The following is a 20,184-nucleotide window of genomic DNA, read 5'->3' as shown; positions in this document are numbered from 1 at the left end:
GTAACATGTTGTCGTGTCCTATGATTTTGCTCACTTTTTTAACAAGCCCTGCCCTTATTTGGTGTCTATATATATGTAAAGAAGGAATCAAACAGCTCTTGCTGTCCACAGACTGTAAAAAGGAGAATCAGGAGAATCCAGAGTCAGCTGATAATTGTGACACATCAAAGTTAAAATCCGTTTTAACTCTTGCAGATGCAAAGACAGTTTCTATTTTATCCTCTACGATCTTCTTCTTTCTCCCCTCGCCAGCCCATCTGGTCATGGCAGATGGCCCCGCCCCTCCCTGAGCCTGGTTCTGTTGGAGGTCTGTTCCTGTCAAAAGGGAGTTCTTCCTTCCCACCGTCGCCAAATGCTGCTCGTACGGGATCATCTGTTAGCTGTGGGGTTTTCGCTCTTATATTATACGGTTGTTACCGTGTAGTATAAAGAACCTTGCTGTGGGAAGTGTTGTGAGTTGATGTTATATGAAAAAAAATGAATTGAAATGAATAGACTAAAATCAGACTAGTCCAAAAAAACCATGAAGGGAGAAAAAGTCCTCACTGAAAGTTATTATTTAATAATAAACACAGTTTCAGTTAATGTGTACATTTCTTTTATGTTCGATTTTACTTAAGAAAGGTAGGAAAGCAATGTTTAAATCACGCCTGAGGCTGCTTCACACATAAACACAGAGGAATCCAGCTTATTCGTTTAACTCAGCTTTAGGGCATCAGTATGGGACAAGCTGGCTCAGTACACCTGAGGCAGACTGCTTGTAGGTGAAGGTGAAGCAGGAATGAATGAATAAATTGTGTCATTCGTGTTGGCGTACTCACCACACGTGCCGCCCGCTCCTGTGACTCACACTTCCGACAGAACCACGGGCCAGTTGGCACCTGCACGATGCCGTAGCATGCTGCGACAAACACACAAGCACGGGAGTGTCAAACTGGACCGGCACGACCCACGGTAACACACCTGTCTTTTAATGTAAACTACAGGTACAAATGAAAACATGCACATTTAATGAGTCATTCATTCATTCACAGGACAGATGTTGAACAGCCCGAGGGTCAACAATTTGTACCTTTAACAGTGTTTAAAAGTTTCACGTTTTCTGGAAATAATATTTCACTTTTTATGATTGAAACGACTTGCCAAGCTCTATAAATACTTTAATAAATACTAGTAAAGCTGGCAGTACCTGTCCAAGAATACTACTCAAGATAATACTGACTTGACACTTGGCACAGCCATCCTGCTTTAACAGATGAATAGAAAATGATTTCAAGCTGATTTTATGTTTTAACTTTTCTCTTTCTAAGTTTAACATCTCTCCCTGTCAGTGGTGAGAGGTGCTGCTGTCATCCTGATCGGATTAACCTTATAATCCTATTTCATTCCACTTTGACATAAAGCTTTAATTTGACTGGGACAGCCCTGAAATCAGCCTCCTGCATCAGCACCTCTCTGGATCAGAATCTTCTGCACTTTTTCAGTTTGGGCACAAATTTCTTTTTGTCTTTTTGGCACATTTGTGCACCAACACCGTCACAGCATCACTGAGATCAGAGGGCTGATCCTCACTCAGAGTAGCCATCCTGCGTGAGGTCCCACTTCAAATCGCTCGAATGCAACAAAGCAAGTGGACACGCGCTGCTGTCCGAACGAACACGGCCTCGCGAACGCGTCGCAGCGTGCCGCACGGTCCGCGACGCACGGACCTCGAGGCGCCATCCGGGCTCGGTGTCACGCCGCTCGGCCCTGCGCGATCAATCAAGTGTGCGGAGAGGAAGCAACAACAGCACGCTTACCTACCCGCCCCTCCCGCACGAACACAGAACACGCACGTAGGCAGGGAGGACCAACGCCTCCGGCCGCAAGCTAGAGCCGCTCCGGCTGCCCGGGAATCACACGCTAACAGCAGCTAATGTTACCTTGGTGAACGGCGACGCTGCAGCCGTGTCCATCACAGTACACCAGCGGATTCTCAGCCCAGCCTCGCTCGTCGGAACACACGCAGCAACCACCGACCATTTCCCGCATGCTGCTCCCATATGAAGAAATAGATTTCCCCTCCCGGCAACGGCTCAGACCCAGGCCAGGCCTGTCAGGCGGTCGTCCCGCATCTTAACGCCGCTCTAGGCATGGTCACGGGCCGCCCACGTCGTGCAGTTTTAGTGCAGCGGAGAGCCGAAATCTCTGCGTTTGTGGTGCTTCTAGTAGATTTTCCGTGATGTCCTCCCCGTCCCATACATAAGTGCGCATGCTCAGATCTTCGCCGGAGTAAAAGTCACAGCAAAGGTAGCAAGTTATTGTTGAGCAGGAAGCGCCTTTTCAGCGCGTGTTTTCAGGCAGTGACGACTCGATTTCCACGAACCCGGGGAGCAGACGCCCGCACGGCCTCCTGCCCCGGTCCACTGTGTTCTTTACACGAACCCCGCGCATCACGTCGGCCCAAACCGCTGTATGCGCCCGGCATCAACCGCGTCTCAACAGCGCCATCTGCAGGACATCTTGGGGGTGGCTAACAGCAGGAATTACAAGCTATTTCACCATCCGGCGTCCGGACCTAAAATAAATAATGAAACATTAATAATAAGATAACAAAAGATGCGAGATTCCCGTGTGACAGCGGCCAAAACAGGTCAACACAATATCATAAAATATTAAAAGACAAAAATGGTCATAATGGGAAAAAACACGCAAAAGAAAGGAGCTCAATTAAATAGAATAAAATATAAACTTTCATTAAAAAAAGGGGAGCTCAATAAGCGCAAACCTACATATAACAAAACAGAAGACAAAGTAAAAAGTCAAGTATAATACAAACAGGAGCTCAGTAAATAAATGTACCATTTGAAATTCATAATGTAATGACAACGTTTTATTTTTGCTCATTTGCTTTTTTAAAAATTATTATTTACTAAAAATGAGTACCAAAATAAATACATAAATAAATAATAACAATAATGGATAATGACAGTAATGACAATTTAATTACTAAATAAACCTGATTACATAGAAATAAAATAAAAAAAGACAGAGAGAGAAACACAAACCCAAATGTTTCATAAACAACGCTAATCACATCTCAGTTTGTAGCTCATCACAACTATTACACAAGTTTAACACTTTGACAGATAAGCATCTACTTTCTGTTATTGGTACCGACCCTGCTTTTCATACGTTCTCTCTCTGACTTCAAACAGCTTCTTTCAAATATTTTTCCATTTCTTTGTTCATTATCAGTTTAGTGCATCAACGAAATCATAAAGATTTAAAAACAGGCAGCATACAAACGGGATTTGCACAAACCTCACCTTCAAACCACCAGTGTGAACCATCAGCGATGTGTGAGGGCTAACACCCTCATTTCCAAGGTTTTACATATCAACACATAAAAAACCCCTCAGATGAACAGCAGCACAGCATATTATTACATGGTATTATTACACACAGCTCTCTGAATTTTAGTTATAAATTGAATTATGTAGACTGGGAAGACTGGCAGGTGTCATCTGCGAATAATGTTTCTCACTCTAGAACGATGGATTTCAATTTATTTGGAGATGGTCTTCGAACTCTTCCCAGACTGATGGATCATTGCTGATGTTTGTCCTCTTTGGCACTGAATTAACACACGGCTGAATGATCTAAAACATCTGCTTTAACACAGGTGTTCATACAAGCACCTGGGTGCTATTCTTAGTTTCCACAGAAATGTCATGTGTTGTTCTTTATCAGAAATGATATTTATCTAATTTTAAGACATGCTAAGGATGAGATTAGTTTTACGTCCTGATATGTAGGATTGGAGCTGAAAGAAGAAGAGGAGGCGTATTTGAAACTTTTACAAGCTCTAACTGGGCTGTTTATGAGTGTGACACCCTGGATTCAGAAAAAATAGTTTGAATCACAAAGACATAAAACACTTTTTCCTTCGGCGGAGCTCATTAGAGGTCACCATATATATCATCTATTCCCAGCATCCTCTTCTGTCATACCAACCCTTCACATGTCCTACATACATCTTCTCTGAGGTCTTTTTTTCCTCCTGCCTGACAGCTTCTACTTCAACATCCTTCATCCAATATATTCATCTCAGCCTTGCTTCCCTAACTTTATTTTCTATTTAAGAAATCTCTATGTGTTTTCCGGGTTTCCCTTAGAGATCCATCGATATCAGTGAATTGAAAATGGCAGCAGTCTCACCATTTGTGGAAAAACTGAAGAGTGTAGCTGAAATCACATTTTTTAAAGATTCGTGCTGTGTGTTCATAATGCTGTTGTGAATGGATGACTCAGGAGACTTTATTCAAAGAAAGAATAAAGACGGGTGGGTTTTTTCCATGCAGGTTGTTATGTAATAGCTTTTGCGGTCTAACCCAGTTGAGATCAAATTGGGCTGTTTTGTGGTCCATGAGCTAAAACGAGACGCATGACGCCCCCGATCTATGGGAGCAAAACTGAAAAGTACTAAACATGTGAAATTTAAATTTGAATCCAGTTTGTCCATCTGAAGCGCCCTGAGGTTTAATGACTCAAACTTTACTGGCTGTCTTTCCACTTACACTAACTCCTGTAATTCAGTCAGCAGATGTCACCAAAAACATCTCATTTTGACTGGTCTTGCGTCATGGATGCTTTATGACTCCTATCTCGTCTGGTTGAGTAATTCTGTCTTTAAGGTGAAAAGGGGACCTCACACACACACACACACACACACACACACACACACACACACACACACACACACACACGGGTAGAAGCTATCTCGACATAAGCCCTATTCCCGTTTTCCCACGTTTCATTTTAGCTCAGACATGATTTTTCAGAAAACATTCATATCTTCCTAGATTGCCATAATCTGACATGTCTTTCAGCCACAATCTTACTCAACACCATCAAATAACTCGGAAGACATATGCTGTTAACTCAGTGTCTTATAATAGGAAAAAGAGAACCAGCGCAGTTGTACTTTTGAAATGGATGACTGGGCTTTTTATACTGACATATGGACACAAAGCTGTGATGACAGTTTGTCTCACAAGTGTCATTTCTCTTCAAACCCAAAGAGAGAAAAGGGAACTGGCGCTGATGGAGAGGACAGATAGCGAGGTGGCAGCTGGATGAAGCTAACACCCTCTGCTGATCTGAAGGCAGCAAGGCGTAGCCGAGTTCCTGCAGTAACATGTGGGGGCGAAGTGCATCCACATTTGCGCGCGCGCACACAGACACACACACAGCCCCTCCTGCACTCATATATTAAGTTAGCTAGTCAGAACTCATTTTGTGTGCTCACCAAAACTTCCCCAATACAAACAGGAAAGACAGATTTAGCTGTCAGAGGAGGCTCCTGAAGTTTGTCACAAAGAAATTCCCACAAATTTCACATACATTTGTTGCACCTTTGAGATCCCATATCAGGGAGCTTTACTGGCACACGTAATTGATTTCTCTCCTTGCTGTGGGTGAAGTGAAATATAAGTGGGAAGTGGGATTTTTTTTTAATTTGCATATTCTCTCATTCTTTTCTGGCCCAAAAAATGTAAAATTAAACTATTGTTCACTTTGCTTGAAATCCCCTTCACCCTCTGTCCAACAAAACCACTTTCACATAGAAGCTACACGCACAGAAGACCACGTATGACACATTCGCCACATAGACGACATATATGTGAAGAGACATGTGACTCGTTTTTGTATTTTCTCAAGATGGAGTCAGATTAAATCCTGCGATGATCCCGTTACAAACACCACCATCTCCCCTCCATCCATGGATGGAGGGCCAAAACTGCCAAAATCAAAGATAATTAACAAAATAATTACAAACGGCGTCAAAACTTCAGTTAGAGGAGACGAGCAAAAGGGCGGCTTTGATGCATTTGTAGGTGTTTTTTTTAAGCGAACATCTACATTTGCTTAAAAGTCCTGATGTCATGTTTGCTTCTTTACGCTATGTTTTGATCGTGGCTGATTCTGCATCAATGCACCAGAATCTCTTTAATACATTTAGTGAAATGAGCAAAGGGTTTACTTCCCAAATGATCCTAAACAATACAAGGAGCTGGATTAGCTCAGACCGTCAGTTCTCTAGCTGTTCCTAACTGCAGACTCTGGTGTAGCTCTGGCATCCATCGTGAAAGAAAATATAGAAATAAATGAGGACATAAACAGGAAGGCGAAAGAAAATATACAGAAATACTTTTAGAAATTATATTAAAAAAAACATTCAGAAGCAAATTAAAATAGAAATATTGGGTTGTGTTGTGCAGTCCCCAAAATAAGAAAGGCCTACATTTATTTTCAACACATTCACCACATTAATTGAGCCATTTACTTACATATGTATTTATTTTAACTTTGGCAGCTTCAGCCAGCCATACATTTCATCATTTTCAGAATCTGTCAACACGTACTGCATGGAACAAAGTGATCAGTCTCTTTTTCCCTCCTGATTTAATGGAACCTAGAAGATTTCATCTGCTGCCATACGCATTTTGAGGCCTTTAGCTTGACTTTATACTGAATTTTTATCCACCTTGTTCGATCTCCTTTACCTCTGTCCTCCATACATGTAGTGCAGTTTTGTACTTTCAAGGGTTAAATGTAATGATGGAACCTCTGTCTCACTGTACGGCCTTTTCTGCACAGTGTGAAGGGAACCGGTGCTGTATAAATCAAACAGAAGTGAGAAATGTAATTGAACACTGTGTGTTTTGTGTGACTAAAAGTCTTGTGAAAAACTGTGAAGCAACTTGTGGGGAGCGCTAAATGAGTACAATATCTGGAGTGAGAAGCAGAGTGATGTGTCCTTTGAAGCCGTGAACTACACTCAGAAAACCACAGCTGAGAAAAAAAGAGACATGTGACCTTCGAGATAATAGGATTTTTTTTTCTGCAGTCTTGAATTGCCAAGTGTTTGTCAGAGAAGCTAAAAGTCTTTCGGCGTGGTGCAGCTTGTGTGTGACGAAGGAAGAGCTGTCTTTTATTACTTACATCTTTACACTGATAAAAAACAAAAGCATTTACACAATAAATGTAATAAGTGCTCATATTTTTGGAACATTTGAATTAACATATGGAACTGAGGATTAGGATATACACAGCGGCTACAGCAGGGACCATTGAGTACAAATATATGCATGAAAAAGGAGGTAGAAGTGCTCCTGCATTAACATTTTACAGGCCATCTTTTCAGATGACTACAGTATGACTAAAAACACCCTGAAACCCGTTACACTCGTATAACGTCTCCCTCTCCAACACACACACCCACACACACACACACACACACACACACACACACACACACACACACACACACACACACACAGGCAGAAAGTGATAGCTACTTCATGAATTCATTTCTGACACTACTTATATGAGTTAATCTGCTGTTTTTCTCATGCAGTGCTGGTGTTGTGCCTGCAGTCTACTTCAACTCTAGGCGGTGCTCGCCACGGGCTATGTGGGAAGAAAACTCGTAACGGTCCCGACTGCGGTGGCCACACACGTTACACTCGAGCGGATCGCGGAAGCCGTGGCACCCCATGTGGATGGTGAACATGACATAGTCCAGGAAGATCACCCTGCAGTGGCCACAGGGGTACACGGCCCCGGGCACGGTCTCCCCGTCAGCTCGCATCACTCGCAAAGCCTCAAGAGGCGACAGGGGGATGGGCTGGGCGTGTGGGTGAGGCATGCCGTTCTGGGAATTCAGCCCCCCAAGCAGGTGGCCTAAGCTGTACATGACAGGCTGGGATATCTGGGTGTTGTCATTGTGGTAAGAGTCCATGCCAAGGGGAGGCTGGGAGGCGTGAGGGATTCCCAGGAGCGGCATGGCCATCTTGTGGCCATTGGTGAGGCCCATGGGAGTGATGTCGCCACGGGCTAACGAGATGGGGTAGGGCCTGTGGGAAGGCGGTTGGTCACCATTGGGGCCTGGGTGGATCGGTTGTTGCTGGTGATGGGCGTCTGGCCCCGGGGAGTCCGACGGAGAATCCTTGACATCAGTTCGGTGGACCAGATCCCTGTTAAAGCTCAGGTCCAGGCACACGCCGTTGTCGCCTAGACGACAAGAAAGAGCTCAGCACGAGGAGACTTTGCAAACCTCATCCAGCAGCACGGGCAGAGAAACAACACAGGAAGCAAGAAGCAGTTAAAACAGATGGAAAAGATTTAGACCCTTGCTGGGTTTCTCACTCCGCCGTGCAGTCCGAGGGCGGGAAAAAGCAAAAACCTGGAAAGCGCCAGGTCGACGGGACTAAAGCAGCTTTAAAGCCTGGCAGCATCCCGAGGCAGCAGTTAGGGACAGGGAGGAAGCATACGACGCAGATGAAGGCCTCTGTAGTGCAGCTGGTGTAATGACAGAGAGACACCTGCTCACGTTTCTCGCCTCGCGCCTTGTTTGCTCTCTGTGGTTACTTCTCTTTTTCCTCCTGTGGTTGTCATATTGAAAGATCTCACTTCATTTGTAAACCTGATGGAGATGTAGGAGGGTTTTTTTTTTTAATTGCCAAAACACTCATGCTTTTTGCGAGCAGCTCGAAGCTCGATTGCGAAACTACAACTCAGTGTTAGTCTTAACCAGAAAGGTGAGAGCAAGCTATTGAAAATCATTGTGCATGTGTGTGTATATATACGCCCATAAAGTTTGGGAAATCACTGTGGCAAGTCAGCCATTTACCGAAACTGATACTTCTGATAATTACCAGCTCAAATTATCTCAGATCGAATCAAAACACAAGCGGTTAGTAATGGAACTCAGAGGTTTCATGTGCATGACACTATTTTATTAACCGTGCAATAATTACCAATACCCACCGATGACACAATTCCTGCAGAGAATTTGGAGCAGTGGGGACCACTCTGTGGTGTGTGCAGGTATGAGGCAGGTGGTCTGCCCTGAAACCCCCTTTGGCGACAGATGAAGGCCAGCATAGACAGACAGACAAACAAGTAGCTCAGACAGACAACTTCAAATTCTGCATTGTGCAGCATAAAAGCGCAGCAAAAGGCAAAATGACAAACGATACGTATAAAAGCTGGAGCCACTAAATATTCCTTAAAGATATAAAAGCATATTTTTAAAGAGAAATCTGAGCGCTTTCATCGGCCTGAGGTGTTTATACCCTTACCTGTAAACTTCTGTGGCATTGAACTCTTCCGCTTGGCTACGTTGCTGGCGAGCCTGTCGAGCAGCAGCGCACGCTCAGTACCCATCTGAGTCCTGGATGTGTGACTGTCCTCTGCTTGGCAGCAGAAGAGCACAGAGAGAGAAAGAGAGAGAGATAAGGAAATGAAGACTCTCTTTTTGATCAGGCAGTGTCATGAGTGCACAGCTGTCCATCAGCCTTTGAAGTCACAGAGTTTTTTTTAAAAAAAGGAAGAAACTCAAAAAACACAGCAGCTGCGCAGAAGCGCAGTTACACCGGGAGGAACGAGATATTAATTTGAGAGCAGACGCTCCTTTGACCTCACTTCCTGGTTGCTTTTTTACTTCACCAGCACAGGAGAGGAGACCACAGGATGAGGATGTACTTCCTCACCACTACGGCACTATCAGGCATAAACTTACGACATTTGGTGACCACAGAAACAGAGCATTGTCTGTGTGTTGCAACCATGCTGTTGTCCTCTGAGTACATAAAGGCTTTTCTGTTTTTTTATTTGGAGGGAAGGGGGAGGTAAGGTGGTGTGCGTTTGTGTTCCTGCTTGTGTCGGGTGGCTGGGCTGAAGCATTTGCCCTACATTATTTAGCTTCCCCTTTGATGGCAGAGAGATGAGAAGCGGTCTTCTGCACGCTGAGCCTGTACGCCACAGCAGCCATAACCCGTTTAGCTGTAAGTGCGGGGTAGTAGCCATAAGCTTGTTATTTTTAATGGGGCTATAAAAACAGGATCTGTTAAGTGTGCACCTGCACGAGCGTGTGCATTTCTGCACGAGCTGCAGAAATGCATGCGTTCTTCATAACTTTAACACCTATATGTGCATGTGTGAACCGAGTGTCCCTCGGAGACATGTTGGAGTCTTCTTACAAGCGTGGTGGTGAGACAGTGTGTGCGCACCGCTGCTCACCTCTCTCGGCGGGACCTTTGCTCTGAATGTACACATGGCACCTCTCTCGGTGCTCCTCCAGCGAGCTGCGCTGCTTGTAGCTGCGACTGCAATGGTTGCACTTGAAGGGCTTCTCTACTGCGAGGCAGAGGTTTCAGTTAAACACTCAAACACATCAACGGCATGAAGCAAGCATTACTTCGTTAAGTACGCGGTTTCGTACAAAACTGATGATGGTGTGCATATTGGAGGCCGTGCAGGAGAAACACGTGAACTGAAAGTGAATGAGTAAGTTTCCAGAGGTGAATGAGTAAGCTAATCATATGTGATGTGTGTAACCATATGAGAATGCATGGCAAGGTGTTACTGGAAAAGCCATGTAGCCTCAGCAGACCTCAGATTCAAAAGGAGTAAAAAACCAACCAGCATGGTACTGTACGCAGGTGCATACAGTATCAGAGCTTATCAGTGTGAGTGTGTGTGTGTGTGTGTGTGTGTGTGGCTGCCTGGTACCAGAGTGGGTGCGCAGGTGCCCGCTCAGAGCGTCACGTCGCCGGCAGGCGTAGCTGCACATCGGGCATTTGAAAGGCTTCTCCCCGGAGTGCAGTTTGATGTGGCGAAGCAGGTTTCCCTTCTGGGTGAAGGAGGCCCCACACTGAGTGCAGTGGAATGGCCTCTCGCCTGAAAAAACACAGCGTTTGAAACAATCCTGCACATTCTCACACGACACCGGCTTCTTTAATCACACAACTTATTCTGATTTCGACCACCTGCCGCGAGGCTCCTGTAAGCAAAATAAAAAACCCCACTGTGGTATTCTTATGTTCTTGTTGGGTGGAAATTTTGCAATAGCTCAGATATTTGTTGGCTTCCATTTTTTTTGACTTTAGTTGTTTTCTTGTTCCTACGATGAATTGCAAAAAAACACAGAATCATTCACCATCTTTAAAAGGGGAAGAAAGTAACGTCCAAACCTAGAAAAGACTGTTCTCACGGACAACTCAGACCGCACAATTGCCAAGCAGATTGTGCATGACTTCCCATGTCAGAAACAAAGCCTCACGGGTGCCAAACGAAGACTAGCACTGCTCGGCTCTACTCAGTGAAATGCAGCTCTAATGTTTGTATGTTTTACAACAAAAGTCGCGATTAAATGTCACAGAGACACACGAGCCTTTCAAGTAAGCGAGTACTGCATCAGACGGTGGATCATGGTTGTTACAGGGAGTATGGTCGCCTCAGCGTCTTCACTTCTTAACCATCAGATTTCCTCGCGTCTAGCGGATTTTCCTCAATTTCTCTCCTCAGCTCGCCCACTGAGATCTAACAACAACTTGAAATTACAGTTTGTTCCACGCCCCCGCCCAAGGACACGAGGTGATCGAGCTTTTCGAGGCCACAGCAGGCGACCTGTGGAACGCTCTGCTTCACCTCTGAGGTTTTCCGATTCTGTCATCTCTTTTAAAAGTCAGCTAAAGTCACTTGAGCATTTAAGTAACGTGCTTGCCCCAGCTAAGGACATTTGCGCCTTTGAATCCATGTACTGCTCTAGACTCTGTTTTATTGGGGCAGTTGTGTGTGTTCTTAATCTATCTTCTTTTATCTGTGGGTAAAAAGTGCCATATAAATAAGTATAGCTTGCTTTCATGTTTAAGTACCCTATCTACTCCATCATAACCGTAAACCCAACACTATTTTTTTTTGCTAGAATATTCTTCTGACTAAGATTTGAGAGTTTCAGAAGCCTAAAATCACATAATCTCACAGCACAGGATTATAATAATTGTCTGTGATGACTTAAAGCTAAACTCTGCTTTGTTAGTCAGACTGATGGAAGACGGGACAAAAATAATCTTCGTGACTCATTTTGAAGACATTTAAAATGTAGCAACATGAGAATTTCTGACCTTCTTTCACGTTTTTGATATTTTTTGTGCGCCGCCGATAACTCGATATATCAGTTCTATGGATAAGCTGACAGAGTAATCCCATGAGTGGGATGAGTATTATTTTCCATACTATAACTCGGCTCTGAGCACGCTGGTTAGGTCATCACTTCAGAAAATCTGTCATTCATTTCAGGATTTTAGGGCAGAACGATAACTGCAGCTGCAGTCTGATGTGCTGACCTATCTGCTGCTGCGATCAAATCACACAGTTAGTGCATGCGTGGAATATATGAACAACAATAGAGGCTATTTCACAATCTGTCAGTTAGCACACGATTGTGTGTTCCTAATCGCTTTGACAGAGTCAATAAAAGGAGACCTCAGGGCCATCAACAGCGCGGCGATTGCACAACTGCGATCTTTGAGGTCAGCGTCCCTCTGCTTACCCGTGTGGCTGCGCTTGTGCACCAGCAGTACGTTAATGCTGATGCAGGACAAGCCGCAGATGTCACAGCTGAGCTTGCCTGTCGGTTGGATGCGAGGCGGCCCGGCTCCAGGTGCGTAAGCGCCTTCCGCGTTGGCGGCAGACGCCGCTGCGCTGGCGTCGGGGAGGGCCGCGCTGTTGTAACGCGAGTAGTCCACCAGCGACAGGTCCTGCGGCTCACTCAGGCCATCTCCCTCTTCATCCCCTTCCATGTCCCTCTCCTCATCATTCTCTTCCTCTGTCCTCTCCCCATCAAAACCTTCCTCCATCCCGTCCTCACTGCCTCCCTCTGCTTCCTCTTTAGGCACAATCTCTTGGTCTTTTTCAGCCTTGAGAAGCTGCTCGTTATCTTCCATCTCCTCAGCCTCGGACTTTATCACACCTGAGCAAAGTGGAAGGAGGGGACAACCAAAATATGCATTTGGAGAGACATTTCACAGGAATGTGTAGAGCATTTTCCAACAAAGGAGCTAGATAAGCTGTGAGCAGAATGTGGAACACAGTCACGTCTTTACTTCCACATTTGTATTTAAGGTCGATAGCAAGATATTAGTACTAGCACATCTCCAAAGTGTGGGTAGCCTAATTTGGGCCGATGCATAGTGTCACAGAGAGATTCAGAAGATGTGTGCTTGAGATAAGGCAAAGGCATTTCCTCTACACAGCGGCTAGAACCAGGGCAGGAGAGAGAGAGAGTGAGTGAGCCGGCGCCTCAGACAGACAACACTAATTCCTCATCTGCCTTTGAAGAGTCATTTCAGACTGACTGTTCATCACGTTGGTCACAAAGGCTTAAAAGCATCCAAATTTAAGGGTTAAAAGGTGTTAAAGTGCACCTAAAGTCCTCTCGGTGTCCCCTCAGCCAGCCGAGCACCAATTACATCACCTATACAAGCAAGATTTTCCCGCTTTTGGTTTTTTTTTTCTGGTTTCTCAACCACACGCTCAGCTCAAACTACTTCTCCATGCAGGATTTAGCAATTTCATTTATTAACACCACATCTGCCTACACGCAGAGTCCTAAGGCCCAATGTACAGGACCTCTCACCTAGCCTCTTGCAAGCGTTAACCAGCCCCCCAGCTTATTCAGTTCCATCCAAAAACCACACTGTGGTCTTGGCGGTGACTGATGATGAGCTGAAGAGCAGCGCCTTGTATTGTGGAAAGCGCTCAGAGGTGCTATGGAAACTTTGCACACACAGAGCTCCGAGAGGCCCGATATAGAGTCCAGTGTCTCAAAGCAGTGAACCGCAGGCTGCGCATTAGACGCAGAGCAGGGCTTTAGGAAGTGCACCCAGTGGGGTAGATAGATGGGTGGCAGTCAGAAATAAAGAGGAGAGCTGTCTGTAACACCATGTTCTTTTTTTTTTTAAGTGAGAAATTAGAGAGTTAGGGCTGAATGACAAAGTCAAAACAATTCAACATTAAAAATATCGTGTGAAACAGAGTTGTCACAGTTTCTGCCCGCTTGATGACAAGAAGAGAGCTTTTAAAATGCAGCTTTTATCACAGAAACACGAACGTGCAGTGAGAACTAAAACCAGACCATGTCTACCACACGCTGGAGACAGCCTCTCATACCTACATACAGTGTGTGTTCAGTCAGTTTTAATCAAAGGGTCTCTACATGAAAGATTAAAACTAAATTTAATTCTGTATTATCTGTCATCGGGCTCCTAGTAGAAATTTACAAGAAGAACAAGGTTTGAGTAATGATGCAGAAACAGAAGGAGCTTTTCTGGTCACTCTGCTGTGACCAGAAAAAAGAAAGAGAGAAGAGACTGCAGAGTGTGGACACGACACTGGCTGAGAAAATGGAGACAGAGTCCCTGCTGGTTCTCATCAGTGTTCCTGTGACCAATGTTCACCATGTACAAGGAGTTAAAAAGGTCTGATTTTAGACGTCTCAGACTGAGTTTAATGACACCAAATGTTGGAGATGAGGACAGATTTAGGCTTCTGTGAAATGACTTCATCTACTTCCAGACTCAGAGTGCAAACCTTTGGTTTTTGGTGCAGCCCTCAAGTTTTCCTGTAACACTGTGATGCAGCAGGAACAGGACTCGGACCCAGGGACGTTTCTGTGCAGTTTCATCATATATGTTGTAGACATTATCGCAGACTAATAAGTCCTACCATGTCTAACACGCTGAGGTGTTGGTCTATATAACCGACTTTGCAGTGAATGTTGTTTTGATGTTACAGCTAAATAGACAAAGCAAAGGCTCGATGCCTCTCTTTCACAGGCGTTCTGCTGAATCTGTTTTTACTTCTTGCATCACTGCTTTGTTTGGGGTCTAAACCTGCCCAATAAAAACAGACCCAGTAGTCTCGTAAGAACAGGTCTGATGAGCCAGGCCAAGCTTTGGGTCAGCTATAACAGGAAGGGTCTCTGGAGGGCTCCTGTCATACTGGGCTGTCTGAACCATCCACACCACAGGCAGATTGAGCTTTTGCTCGAAGGTTTCATCATCTCTTTCTCTCCTTTTCTGCATTCTGACTGCATTTTAGGAAGAATCCAGGATGGATGTTTCCATTTCATCCAATTACTTCTCTGGTTGGTGTCATATTAACTGCTGCCCAATAGGAACAGAAAGACTTCGGACACTCATCAACACTCATTTATTGACCGGAGCTCTGGGAGAACACGCAAACTCCACATAGCTACAGCCTCACAAGTCTGAACCCACTGTTCTTGTGAGGTGATGGTGCTAACCACTGAGGCATCATGCACCCATATACCATTGGTGTCAAGAAATGTCACCTCACTAACTGGTGAAAAACAACGTTTCCGAACATAAACCACCATCCACTGATCAGATACAGTATGAATGCATATTTGCAGGCCCCGCTCTCTTACTTTCTATATTGGCACGCGGTCAATGAAACTTTAATCAGCTAGATGACCTATCAAATCAATCAAGCACCTCTTCGTCACGTGCAACCTTGATGTAGTTCATGTCAAACCCTGGAAAATGAGAGACATGCAAATACCAGACACAGCTTGTTGCCGAGCTCTTCTCACAATGATTTGGTCCACAGAAAGCCCTCAGCTAGTACACAACAATATTTATTTGGCTTTATAGTATTCAGATAAGCATTTATGCATAAATTTGACAGCTACCGGCACGAACACTAGCTAATTAAACCCAGAAACCTCTGATGTAAAAGCAAAATAACAAATCTGCTTTTTTTGTGCAAGTTTTTGCAGAGACGAGCGTCACAACTGAAAGGTCGCGTGGGAAGTTTCATTTAAAACACAGTTAAAGATCTTTGCTGTTTCACCTGTTACACACATTCCAGTCACCTGCCACGAAACTGGCTGCGCATAAAAATGAAACTCGTCTTCACGTTTCCATCATTTTACGAGCGGGTTTGATAAAACATTTTGCGCTTGCAGCTGCGCTCCTCTTGTGAGCTCAGCGAAGCAGCAGTTCCCTGTCTTTCACTCCAAATGCCTGCTGGTTTGCTGATTCAAACGACAAAATTAAGCTGCAAATTATGCCGTTTGTTGCTTTCGGCGATAGCTAGCCTGTTAGCTCGCAGGTGCAGTGGAGGTGCATGGCCACAGCTACAAATAGGTGGATAAAAAATGATCAGGAACATAAAATAAGATACGGCCTGATTAAGATTTGCAAAGGGCCGGATTTGGCTCGATTTGGCCAAATGCTCTGGTTACAGGTGACCTTTCACATTTTAATCCCCCTCCTCTACTTTTTCTGCCACTCTAAATGGTTTCCTGTATTTCCTGTCCTCAACCAGTATAATCTATTTCATTGTATGAAAGTATTGTAGCACCATTCCTCAATTTTTTTCCTGAAACAGGCAAAAAACCCAACAAAAGACATGTAAAGAACAGCTGTAGCACCAATGCCACACACACACACATATATACATATATATATATATATATATTTGTGTGTGTTTGAGAGTGTGAGTGTGTGTGTGGGTACACATACGTGGATCTGCGACACCTTCAGCGGACTGAATTCCATTTTCACTAAATGAGCTGTCCTCCTTCTCTTCTTCCTCCTCCTGCGACTTCACATCTGCAACATCTGAGAAAGTAACATGTTGAGTGGATGTGTTAAAACTGAGCGACGCTTTTCTTCTTAATTAAAAAAGTGTTTTCCGTAGCAACAAATGAACATTAAAACTCCAGATTAACAGTAAATATGCAGGAAGTCTTGCTCATGACCCCGACACTATGACCTGCTTTCAGCTGCAGCGTGCACAAATCCCTCCACGTACGTGGTGGAGTTTTTAGGCACGACTTCAGCCAGGATGGTGGCCGCTGTGGAGGAATGCGTGCATCCTCATCATCGAAAGTTTCACATTAAAGACAAGGAATGCCTATACTCACCCATCCCGTCTGCCTCTGAGGATGTGAATTCAGGATGCTTTTCTGTGCTCATGATGAAGGAAAACGTTCTGTGAGGGGGGGGATTTACAGTATTCGGTTAATGAGAGTCTAACCAGATTCTCCCCTTTGGCGCTTTAAAACCAGGTCTGCCAATAAAGATAGAGAAAAGGCGGGTTTGTTTCTTACATTCATTGTGTCACATTTTATCTGACCGTTTGTGAGACAATTTTAACTTTTTCAGATGCTCTCGATGCTAATAAAAGAGCCCCCCCAACCTCCCCTTTACTATTTCTACAAGGCCTGTGAAGAAATAGAAGCAAGACTTGCATCTCTTTGTTCCTGTTGGTTGGACAGTGTAAAAAAAGAAGAGTGGGTAAAAAAGCCCACGGTTGATTGCTCGACCCTGTCTCTACATTTAGCCTTATGAGAAAGAGATGATGTTCACTGCTCATGTATTTCCTGCTGGGTTTGTACACAGGAGCAGGCGTAAAAGAGCACACACAGACACTCCAGCACAGTTTCAAAATTATTTAAGAAAAATCCAGACGTGCACTTTTTAAAGAAGCCCCCTGTCAGTTTCCACCGAGTTAACAAAGTATTTCATTATATTTTATATTGTTTCAACTATTTATTCGCATCAGCTCTAATAAATAATAAAACACCACACCGTTGATAGGGTTTTCATGATTAACTGAAGCTCTTGCGTTAAAATACATCAATAGGAAACTTTCTCACATGGTCAAAATGAAATTGAGAAGCACATGTCTACATTGCTGCTGTTAATTCCAGGAGACGTCTTTGGTTTTGTTTTTTGCTGGAAGTTAACAGTAAGTCTGAGGAGTAATGATGAGAATAAGATCTTACCTGCTTCTTGCTCAGCACCACAGAGGAGAAGTGCACTCACAGGAGGAGATTCCACACTCCGCCGCTGGACTTTCTCTGAATATGGAATATAAGCAACGTCACAGCCGTGAATTCCTTAAAGGAACAGGAACGCATTTTCAGCAAGGTGGAGCAACAAAGACCAGAGCGTGTGAATCCAGCAGAGCAGCACCAACGGCGAGACTCAGAACAAGTCTGATGATGTTTAAATCTTCAAACATTCCTTCTCTGAACCTAAACACGCACAGCCAACAACATTTATGAGCGAAACAAAGAACCGATTCGGGGTTTGATGTTACTTCAGGGCGTCCACATGGCTCCAGACTTGGCTTTTAAGGAGATCTAACTCCATCTTGTGGCCAGATGTGAAAGCTACTTCAAAGTCCAACTCGTCTGAAGCTGAAACTTCATTTACATTTTCTTTCTTTTAAGAATTCCCCTCATTTCAGGTGAATAAACAGCTGATATCTGCCCTTTATGGTCCGTACCTGCAGAAGTCAGACACTGGCTGTGGAAAATCTTACATCATGGCTCTGCATCTGTATGCTGCAGCTGCTGAGTGTCCCTCTCTTTATTCCCATCTCTGACGCAGAGTTGGAAGAGAATTAGGAAAAAAGCTTTTAAATACTTGTATCCCAATATTGTCTACAGATGAGCTTTAACAGTCGGGCTTGTTATTATAGGAGAGTTTAAGCAGTCTTAAAAGTGCATATGCAGTATCACTGAAATCAGTACCTATTTTATGATACAGCATATGATCTGAGCACAGCATTCACTTGTTTACAGTGAGTGAAGTTATATTTGTGTGATTTTTATGCCTATAGTTGCTAAATCATCTACCATCCCCCTCACGGGAAAAACAAGCGACTCTAACGCGTGTAAATAAAGGCAAATAAAAGCTCATGCTCTCTCCTGCTGATAAAAACAAGTTAAAAAATCCCTGAACACATGCGCAGCAGATCTCCAGGTGCATGTTTAGTTTGAATGCACTTGTTGCTTGAATGAGCAGCAGTTCTCTAAAACCGCCATTCGAGTCATACTTAGGTTTTTCTTTAAAGGGGACGAGTGACGCAAACGGAGACAAAAACATGGGGGACAAAAGCGCGTGCGTGTGTGTTTATGTGTAAGAGAGGCGGGGGGGGGGGGGGGGGCGATACTGACGTATTTTCAGTGTTACGTCAACATTTTCACCGGATCCAGCTTTGACCACAACCTGTGGAGTTACCACAGGTAACAAAGGTCTTGTGGTACAGGAGCATGAAGTGACCCTCAGATATTTGTATCAGATTTAGTTTTTGGTTTCACCTTTAAAATTTACAAAATTTCAAGTGTGAGGTGAAATTTTAAGGGGGGAACAAATAATTCAGCTGAAACACTTTAAAAACTGCCAAAAACTATTTAATATAATCAAAACTTTTATGTCTTGTGACATTTGAATGTTTTATGTTCATCCCTAAGGCGGGTCTGTTACAAAAGATTATCCACTATCTAACTCCACAGACGCCTAATTAGTAACACGCAGTAATGAAGGAGGTTGGAGCGACCATATGAGCAAAGCTGGTTTTCAGTGACGGGAGGACGTACCAGCATGTAGTGCCTTTAAAGATCCGAACGTAGTCTGAAAACTGAGGCAGAAAGAGGGTCACTGATGAAAATGTTTGTCTTTCACTGCTTCTAAAATTGCTGATGTATGCTCCTCACTTTATTTATATACTTCTTATTTATTTAAATATGATGCTTTTAATGCGTCAGATGTGCCACAATTGTACGTTTTACTATTATCTGTGCATAACGAAGGGTCTCCACACAGTTTTTCCACAGTGTGCTTCAAAATCACAGGACCTATCACAGCCTCAGTGTTCTGGAGAGAGAAAAACATCTTTCTCATTTTAGTGAGGAACAACTGTTTCTGATTTCTCTTAGATCACATATCCTAAAAGCACAGGGTCGGGCTAAGGACTTCTACACTCACAGGTTTAAATATTTGATTGCAAAGAGCTCTGCTGGCAAAGACAGTATGCTTCAAATCAACATTTAAACAGCTTTTAGCTTCCTGTGGTCGTCCCTCCTCTTTGTAAAACTTGTGGACATGACTCAAACCTAAAGCAGTTTAATGTAGGTGAGAGAAAACGCACAGTTCTCCTTCCAGTTCTGCTCGTTTTCAGCTCCTTTCTCTCATTCTCCTTTAATAAGACAGCTTATTGGTTTCATCCTGCACCTTTGTGCAGTAAATATTCACTTCACTGAATCAACTTTGACTGTTTAAGCTTCATATTAGCACCAGACAAACAGAAATACCATATATCCTTATTTCTTTCACTGAAAGCACATAATAAAGGAAAGGTCAGTTTTCTCCTTTTATTTCTCCTTATGTGGCTTTAAAGTTGTGAAGATCTGCCAGGTTGTTCCATTTCGTAATTAAATCTATACCTTTCAGCTTTTATAGCCAATACTTTTGGAATTTGAGTATTGCACATGGTCTCTTTTTGATATTGAAAATATTCCAGGTGGCAAAGATT

The 20,184-nt window shown here is 43.8% G+C and overlaps 2 protein-coding genes across 5 annotated transcripts in view; both read right to left on the bottom strand.

The window, feature by feature from the left end:
* LOC113023581 (protein AF-17) overlaps window positions 1–2,479 on the bottom strand; it is a 31,442-nt gene extending 28,963 nt beyond the window's left edge. For all 3 annotated transcript variants that reach the window (XM_026169735.2, XM_026169736.2, XM_080302314.1), the window contains exons 1-2: window positions 1,923–2,479; window positions 822–901 (exon numbers count right to left, since the gene is read on the bottom strand). In XM_026169735.2, coding sequence (XP_026025520.2) covers window positions 822–901; window positions 1,923–2,031 — 189 coding nt within the window. In that variant the 5' untranslated portion in view covers window positions 2,032–2,479. The remainder of the gene's footprint in view (window positions 1–821; window positions 902–1,922) is intronic.
* Window positions 2,480–6,323: 3,844 nt separating this feature from the next.
* Window positions 6,324–17,789, bottom strand: LOC113023585 (zinc finger protein Aiolos-like). Of its 2 annotated transcripts, none has more exons than XM_026169742.2 (8): window positions 17,648–17,789; window positions 16,784–16,851; window positions 16,380–16,478; window positions 12,383–12,802; window positions 10,561–10,728; window positions 10,069–10,185; window positions 9,129–9,239; window positions 6,324–8,058 (listed from the first exon to the last, which is right to left on the bottom strand). In XM_026169742.2, exons 2-8 carry the CDS (start codon window positions 16,833–16,835, stop codon window positions 7,424–7,426), a joined length of 1,602 nt encoding a protein of 533 aa, XP_026025527.2. In that variant the 5' UTR covers window positions 16,836–16,851; window positions 17,648–17,789; the 3' UTR covers window positions 6,324–7,423. The 2 variants fall into 2 exon arrangements, with proteins under 2 accessions (XP_026025527.2, XP_026025525.2); XM_026169740.2 differs by having other exon boundaries at window positions 16,784–16,929; window positions 17,648–17,787.
* Window positions 17,790–20,184: the final 2,395 nt, after the last annotated feature.

The sequence above is a fragment of the Astatotilapia calliptera genome, chromosome 6, assembly GCF_964374335.1.
Source record: "Astatotilapia calliptera chromosome 6, fAstCal68.1, whole genome shotgun sequence".
NCBI classification, from domain to species: Eukaryota; Metazoa; Chordata; class Actinopteri; order Cichliformes; family Cichlidae; genus Astatotilapia; species Astatotilapia calliptera.
Note: the sequence above shows the minus strand (reverse complement) of the source record. Positions and strands in the feature narration are given on the sequence as shown.

Bases quoted from the DNA above. Each gene is read 5' to 3' on its own strand.
- LOC113023585 (XM_026169742.2), bottom strand. From the start codon at position 16,835: ATGAGCACAGAAAAGCATCCTGAATTCACATCCTCAGAGGCAGACGGG. The intron at 16,479-16,783 runs GTGAGTATAGGC...TTACTTTCTCAG, and splicing joins CTCAGAGGCAGACGGGATGG to ATGTTGCAGATGTGAAGTCG. The intron at 8,059-9,128 runs GTAAGGGTATAA...CTTGTCGTCTAG, and splicing joins AATGCCACAGAAGTTTACAG to GCGACAACGGCGTGTGCCTG.